At 50.9% G+C, this 8,437-nt stretch overlaps 1 protein-coding gene across 1 annotated transcript; it reads left to right on the top strand.

The window, feature by feature from the left end:
- Nucleotides 1-4,328: 4,328 nt before the first annotated feature.
- Nucleotides 4,329-4,847, top strand: NEUROG1 (neurogenin 1; the record flags this gene model as incomplete). Its single annotated transcript, XM_080627075.1, has 1 exon — nt 4,329-4,847. One exon carries the CDS (start codon nt 4,329-4,331, stop codon nt 4,845-4,847), a length of 519 nt encoding a protein of 172 aa, XP_080483201.1.
- Nucleotides 4,848-8,437: the final 3,590 nt, after the last annotated feature.

The raw sequence follows: 8,437 nt of genomic DNA, 5'->3' as shown, positions 1-8,437 counted from the left end.
GGCCTGAAGCCTCACACTGGCCACAGGCAGGTAGGGGATAGGCCAAATCCTCTATAGATGAAGCCCAAGGCATTTCCCCATGGTCTCTGTGCTGGCTGAGATCCCTTTCAAACATGGGACTTCCAGGGCTGTCCATTAGTGAGCAACCAAGGGGTGAACCCCTGAACCCTCTGGTAGCCTTGGGCTGGGAGCTGTAAACTGCCTCTGCTCAGGCCACAGGTCCCAGGGGCACTGCATCGTCTGTCCATCCATACACTCACAGCCCTTGCTGCACGTCTGTCCCCAGCCTAGGATGGACAAGCTCTGCACTGTGCCCATTCAAGCACAGGGACAAGCTGCCCATCCAGCCACCTTCTGGTTTTCCATCTATTTTTATCATTCCTGCTGCATTGACCTGGGGTGAGCATCGACCTTTCCTCCTGCAAGGCACTGGGTCAAGCTCTCTGCTCTCATGGTGATGGATTTGCCACCAGCCACGTTGCCTCCCCAGATGCAGTTCAAAGCATCCTCCCCAAGCAGCTATGTGTATTCACTCTGGCCACACTTTCAAACAACAAGGGAGCAAAAAAAGCAGTATTCTCCTGGTTGATATGTTGTTTTGATGTCCATCCCAACATTAGTTTAAGCTCTTGCGTGCTAATGTAACAAAACACAGAGTTTGGTGAGTTGCATTGACCTGCAGCTTAAGCCTTGAAAAATAATGAAGTGTATCTAGCTTCTCTGAGGCATCTTCCAACTGAACAAGTGGTTCTACTGTGAACCTCTCATCTCCATGCCTGGGGAGAGGAGTGGTGCCAACACTGCTCCAATGATCAGAATTCTGGTCGGTTTTTAGATGTGAGGCTGATTGCTAATGTAGAGATTTATTTACCTTTTCAAGGTACAGTAAACACCTACCAGGGAATGGCGTCTTCTCATGGACCACCTTCTTCCTTGCTGGAAATGGAAATCCAGAGAGCAATGCTGAGCACTGACAGCCTTCGCTGTGAGCACTGCTGGCACCTGGGAGCCTTGTGGCACCTCTTCTCCGACAGCCTTTCCTCCACCTTTATTATTAATTCCTCTTTCTGAAGCCCAGCCATGAGCAGGACCCAAGGCGTGATATCCCAACACAAGGGCACAGGAGCCAGCTTTATGCTTGAGGCCCCACCAAGGCTCAGGAGATAAATGCACCGCATGGAAACATGCCCATGGTAGTTCGCTGTGATTTCAGATGAGCAGTTTGTCATCCGAGGTAGTGAAGGATGGGCTGATCCAGCTGTGCTTTTAGTTTCCATAGTCAAAAATGCCACTTGAATAATTTTCTCTCTTGTTTTTTAATTTAAAGTGCTATGAGGTGTCTCAAAGCAAATGGGATTTATGGCAAGCTTCCTTAGAGCTCAAAATATGAAACTAATAACACCCACGAGCCCATCTGAGCCTAGCCGCACTTACATCAAGGTGGAGAAGCTAATATCAAAGGCTAAAAATCAGAATAAGGCATCAGTGAGATGCCAGGAATGCGTTCTGTGTTCCTGGAAATCAAAGGTCCTGTTTCATTTTGGGAATTCTTTCTTTTCCCAATCCTAGAAAAGTTCACAGAACTTCTGCAGCTGACTCCCATAGAAGCAGGCCCATAAGGTGTAAGAGCTATTATCTGTGCTGGCTGAATAATTTCTCTGCAAAATTAGTAGACTGCCTGCGATAGAACGGGTTGAATTATTCATCGGGAATAAATTATCCGAGATATTTAGCACTTCTTTCTGTTTGCGAAGGCTTCCTGAAACAATTCTGGTTCTGTGAATGCATTCGTTATTCATAAGTACGCAGTGAATAGATTATGCAAACAAATTTCAGCCTATGGGTTGTTTGTGAAACAGTCACTTCAGCTCTGGCTATTCATGGCTGTGACTGATCACAGAGACACATGGTGCTCTCTCCCCTCCTTGATTGGAGCACAAACTTTTAAAACAAGAGAATAACAAATGACAAAGTGCAAATGATGGATAAGGACTAATGAATAATGCGCTTTCACTGCAAACCTGCAGACAAGTGATCGCTTGTGCCAAAGGCTGTGAAACTCGAGGGAATCATAAACATTTTAATGAATAAACTATTGACTGCTCAAAGACACCTCCACAAAAGGCAATAAAAGTGCTGCAGACGACACCGGGGTTTATTTCACTATATCCAAAGTGCACGTTAACAGAAGTTTAACACTTTTTGCCATATGCTTCCACTACCTTTATGTTTTGGTGCCTTCTGACTTTCTCCTGATTCATGTTGGATACTCCACTGCTGATGTCTGCCTGCTGACCCACCGAGGCCTCTAACCATGCCATCACTTAAGGACATGAGTAACTCAGTGGAGTGGAACTACTTAGCACAGAGAGTCATTTATGTATGCATGGGCCCTAAAAACATCAGCCTGATTGCAGATCTGGAGACGGAGGGAGCTCAGTCTCTCCCGCCCAACAGCCCAGCCCCATTAGGTGCTTATATTGCACATCCAAGCTCTGGCTCTGTATAAAGGTGTTTAAAAGCACAAAGTGAGCTGATGCTGGAAGGCTGTTTCTGGTTTGAGACTCGTTAATATTCATCACACAGGGCTCTCAGGATTGCTCGCTTCTATGCGATCTTCCTGGCACGCAGGAGGTTGATCAGGGATGTTTGCTGGTGTCAGGGATCATCTTGAAGTGAGGAGGGTGGAAAGCAGAAGGGATAATGCTGATCCCAGACTCCTGTCTTGGGTTAAAGTAAAGACTGACTGCTATTAACTTAAAATGCAGAGACACAGGCAATAACTTCTGCTGCTGCTTTTCCCTGTTTACTAAAGGCATCGGAGAAAATCACGGGAGAGGGAATGAATCCGCATTTGATGTAAGGGGAAATCCTATAAACACATGTGAGTTCAGGTATAGAAGTGCAAAAAGGGCTATTGATGGATGATGACACTGAAAACCTTTCAGAGTCAAGTACTTGAGTGCTGACGATGGGGCACTTACAGCACTGACAGTGGGATGCTGTAAGCATCAGAATGAGGAAACTTTTTAGCCACGTATGAAACCGTGGCTTCCCAAAGTGAACAGTGATACCTGGGCACTTCATGGGGATTAGCAGAGGGAAGAAGAACTTTACAACAAGAACAGCACGGTTCTTTGTTTTTATCCAGAAATGAAGAGTGGTAGATACGCATTCACACCACTGAACTTTGTAAAATGAGTGTAAACCGCGATTTTTAGCTTCTGAACACCTGCAAAACCCTTTCCAAAGTGAAGCACCCAAAAGCCAAAGCAGGTGTAAATACTCCCCTCTGAAACACCGGAGGGAGAAGACCTGTGAGTTAAAGTTTTATCACTTCAGAGCATATTCACTTTCATGGGGGATGCTCAGAACAAACCGCAAGGTGCAAAGAGAACCCGAAGAAATCTTCCACCAGATTCCGGCTGGGGGACAAAATACGGGTCGTCCTTTTAAGTTCATGCCAAGTCCTTGTGGTCAGCCCAGGATAACTGCTACGGTTAGCGCAGACCAACCCCTTGTGGTTAGCCCGGACTAACCCAGTGACCCCTCCACCTCCGCGCTCAGCACCGACCCCCCCGCCCCGCTTTGTCCGGCCACCGCCGTCCCTCTCCGCTCCCGCACAGGGGGACAAAAGCGCGGGGAGGGGGGTCGGGGTGTCCCCCTCCTCCCAAGCCCCCCCCCCCCCCCCCCCATCCCCCGGGGCCGCGGCAGATGCGCGGCTGGCCGCGGTAATTGCGGGCACGCTCCGGAGGGCGCGGCGCACGGGGCCGACCTGCCGCCTCGGCGCGGCCCCGCGGGGCGGCCACGGGGCCATTGTCCGCCCGGCGCTATAAGTACGGGCGGCAGCGCCGTCGTGTGCCAAAGCCGCCGCTCACACGAGCGGATCGCAGCCCGCAGCACTTCAAAGACAAGAGCGGTCGCGTGTCCCCCCCGCCCCGCCTCCCCCGGCGCTCGCTGGGCTTTTCTTTCCTCTTTATCTTTCATTTTTGCTTTCCCGCACCCGCGGAGGCGCGGGGCCCGCGCTGCCTCCCCCTGCAGCGCCAACCTTCGCCTTTTTTCCTCTCCCATCTCTGTATTTTTATACCGTTATTTGCTGTCACTGCATCCCTGGGAGTGCCTTTCCATGTGAGTACGGGAGCGCCGGCACCTGCGCGGCGCGGTCCCGCCGTGCCAAGCACCGCCACCCCCAGTAGTTATTTCTCTGTTTTATCCCTTCTCCCCACATCCCTTCCGCGGCCGCTTCGCACCTTTCCCCCCTTTACTCCCCCCCCCTCCTTCCGCCCTGTCCCGCGCAGTGACAGCAGCTCCGTGTTCTCTCCCGCAGGATGCCCGCGGACGCGGCCAGCAGCGGCGCGGAACCTCCGCGGGAACGGCGGCGGCGGCGCGGGCGTGCGCGGGCGCGCACCGAAGCGTTGCTGCACACGCTGAAGCGCAGCCGGCGGGTGAAGGCCAACGACCGGGAGCGGAACCGCATGCACCACCTCAACGCCGCCCTGGATGAGCTCCGCAGCGTCCTGCCCACCTTCCCCGACGACACCAAGCTCACCAAGATCGAGACCCTGCGCTTCGCCTACAACTACATCTGGGCCCTCTCCGAGACCCTCCGCCTGGCCGAGCAGTGCCTCCCGCCGCCCCCCGCCTTCCGCGGGGCCGCCGCGCCCCCCAGCCCCGGCAGCGACGCCGGTTCCTGGCTGTCCAGCGCCTCCCCGTCCGCCCCTTCGCTCTGCGCCTCCGCCTCCGGCCCCAGCAGCCCCGCCACCTCCGAGGACTGCGCTTACGCGCCCGCTGACGCCCTGCGTGGCTTCTGCGGGCTGCCCGCGGCCCCCGGCGCTCCCTGCCGCTAGTGCCGCCCGGTTCTCCCCTCCCGAGGGCTGGGGGTGATGGATAAGGGAGGAGGGGTCTCCCTCCGTTGCACTTTCCACCACCCTCCCCTCTCCATCCCTATCCCCCCCCGACCCCTGCCTCGCCTCCCGTGCGCCTCCGAAAACCGGGATGAAAAGCGACAGATTTGCTGCCGCAGACGAGGTGAAAAGTCAATTTTACAATTTGTAGCTCTCCGGCGAAGAAAAACGAGCATGAAAATTTGGTTTGAACGCCCTGACAATGCCATGAAAAGGCTTAAGGGGCCGATGCGGCCCGGGGCGCAGCGCGGGGCTCAGCGCATCCCACACACCCCCCTCTTTTCCCCTGCCCGCACCCGGGGGCCCAGCACCGGCCCCGATGGGACCCTCCCCCCCCTCCCCGCCCGCCGGACAAGCGGAGGGGCTCATGCATTATAGATGCTGACCCCCAGCGCGGCGGCCTTGCTTTAGAGCAGGAGCAGACACGGGGTATTCAGCGACCGGGCCAGATAGCGGTTTAATTTATTCAAGATGTTCTTTCATATGAAAATTGTATTTTTGTACATAAAGAGCTTTATTCTATTATTATGCCTCTTATCAAAGTGGGGGTTTTGTTTTGTTTTTAAAAGAAATTGTACTTTACCCTGTAAATAAAAGTTTTAACGTTTGTACTGAATTTCAGCAGTGCCTCAGCAGTTTTGTTTCCTAAGCCCATCAGAAGGGCTTTTGCTCCTCAGAATGAGTCTGGGGTGGAAGGGAAGGGTCTGCCACAGTATGAGCTGGTGTTTTGGGCACCACGCTGACCACAGACATGTGCAAACGTCAGCTGGTCCGATGTCTCATAGGGAAGGGATTTGACACCCGTTCAGGATGCACAGGCAGAGAGCAGTGCCGGTGTTCAGGATTGCCCTTGCCATGGTTCATGAGAAGAAATGGAAGGTGTTGGGGGTTTTGGGGCAAGGAGAGGATGCTGGACCCCGAAACAGGGTGCAGAGCTTATAGCTTTGCCTAAACCTTCAGTGTTAGGGGAACTCAGCTGTCAGGAGCTGCCCTTTTTCCTCAAGGCACATGGTGGGATGGAAGCTCTTCCCATTTGCTTTCATGCAGGGAGAGGAGAAAGGGTGGCCAGAGGCCTTGACACTAGCCCTGGTACAGCTCTGGCCCTCAGTTAGAGACTTGGGGTGCCAAGAAAGGCCCTTTCCTCCACGGAATCTGCTCCACTGTTGGGAAACCCCAACCTTTCCTTTCCCCTGCATTTGTGTGCAATGGGGGAGTCCTCTGACCCCCCAAATCCTACCTTGCTGAAGGACTTCTCTTCTTTACATCTCCCTTCTCCAGCATTGCTCAGCACTCCCATATTGCACTAGGCACACAGACACCCTTAAAAGCAACAGTTTTATCCTCTATGTCCTGTTTTATGGGGAGAATGAGGCAGTTCAGCTGTGGCACTCCAGCTATCTCTAAAACACTGGCGAATCAGAGATGTGTGGGCAGTTAATGTGGTATCTGTGGGGAAAGGTGGATGCTTGGATACATGGTGCTGTACAAGCCCAAATAAGCCAGCTTTAATACACCTCAGATGGGACACTGAATGACCTGGCTTCCATTTTTCTATGTCTGTTTCCCAGCCGTAAAACTGGGGCACCACCATTCCCTCACATCATCAGTGAATGCAGTGGTTTCATTAATCAGAGCTTCAGAACGCTCAGATGCTCAGGGCTGCAGCAAAAGCCCAAGAAGAAATTCAGTCCTCAGGACGCTATCATATACTATACAGGGAAAAGAGGCAGACTGCAAACCTGAAAGTGTTAGGCAAAGCCCTGAGAAGCTGTTCATCACACAGGCAAAATCTCTGCCTGAAAGTCAACCCTGCTGTGTAATGAAGAACGTGGAGTTATTATCAAAAACATAACATGGGATCAGATCATTACTGTAAAAATTAGAAGGAAAGGAGGCGAATTAGGTTTGCACCTCAGTATTAGCATTTTTGGGTGCCCAAATCTGCAATCTTTGTATTTCCTTAACATAGTTTTCATATGCTTATCTATACACACACACACCTCTGTGTCTCAGTAAGTCTAAATGCTGAGATGGAAATGTCATTATTTGGAAACCCTGATAGCAGAGTAATTCTCCTATTAATTAAAGACACCATCAACCAGTACAGGCCAGTTGCTTAACGGTGTCCTGTTAAAGAAAAGAGATTTGTGAAATCTAATTCTGGCAGTAACAGGTCTTGATCTGTGACGCAGTGAAGCTTTGCTTGCACCTGCCCTTGAAAGCCAGGAGGTTTTGTATGGAGTAGCCTCCAGGGGTTGAAATTTAGTACAGTCCATGGAGACGGAAGGTCATCTAAAGTCACTGGGTCCCAAGACACTGGACTTCAATCTCAAAGAAGAAACCCCCCCCCCAAACTTCAAAATATCCTCTATTCTTTTGTGTTTTCTTAGCTGCGAGCAGAGCTCTGTGGACATTATGCAGTCTATAAAGACCATACATCTACCAGGACGCAGTGTATGATGTTAATGTTCCTAAATGGGCAATGAAAGCTGCAAACTGCGTGAGGATACAATTAGATTCATACATTAACATGAGTCAGAGAACAGTTTTTCCCCCGAGCGGTGATAGGTTCAGACATAGTTGAACAAATCTGCCGCCGGGACAGATGGAATGCCTATATTCAGAGGCTGCAGGACCAACCTGCACCCCCGTTTACAACAAGGGGGTCTGTATTTATTTCTATCAAAAGAGTAGTTTGGTGAATTGACAGGGAGCTGGAACAGGCTTCCCCCACTGCAAGCAGGCAGCTTGTTCTAATTGCACTAAAATAATCTCTTCACACTCATACAGGGAGGAAAAAAATAGGTGATTTAAACGCTTGGATGAATTAAATCATTGGCAAATCTTTGGAAATATCACACAGTAACATGGTAAAAAAGATCCATAAACAGACATCAATCCCAATCCCACTGAAACCAGCGGTAAAACCCCTTTCTGCCTTCAGAAATAACTGAAATAAATGGATTTTGAGTCTTGGCACTACATTACATACATATATATGCATTTTTTTCATGCCTGCTGATAGGTGTTGGTAATCCTTTATCCTTGCTGGAACCAAACAGCCACCTCCAGGGCATGCAAGCATTAGGGACCCTCTGCCAGGAGGCTCTGCAAGTCCTTAGGTCTCACTTAATTCCCCTTTAGTTAGGAGAGAAAGTCTGAGATGGCCCCATAGATAGGGCATCCCTGCTAGCTGCTAAATGGGTTTCCAGCATAGACTTTCTCAAAACAACTGAGTTTATCCTACTTTCTCTCTGCTGAGATTTACTGTGGAGAAACAGGAGTGTTACCAACTGTAAGATGCTCGTCATGACAGGGCCCTCAGCATCCTCGCAGTACTGGAGCTGCTTTGTTCCAGTACTTACCACCTGATTTGAAGCTTTGGAGAATCTCTGTGAGTTACCTGCGCTCAAAAAGTGAGCAAATAGCTGCAAATCCAAAGCTCTGTACAGGCTGCAGTAACAAGCATTTTCCGTGACTTCGAAGCCCTGTTGTGCTGTCGCCCCTGCTGGGGTGAGGCTCAGACAATGCTT

This window comes from Psittacula echo (genome assembly GCF_963264785.1).
Source record: "Psittacula echo genome assembly, chromosome: 11".
Lineage (NCBI taxonomy): Eukaryota > Metazoa > Chordata > Aves > Psittaciformes > Psittacidae > Psittacula > Psittacula echo.
Note: the sequence above shows the minus strand (reverse complement) of the source record. Positions and strands in the feature narration are given on the sequence as shown.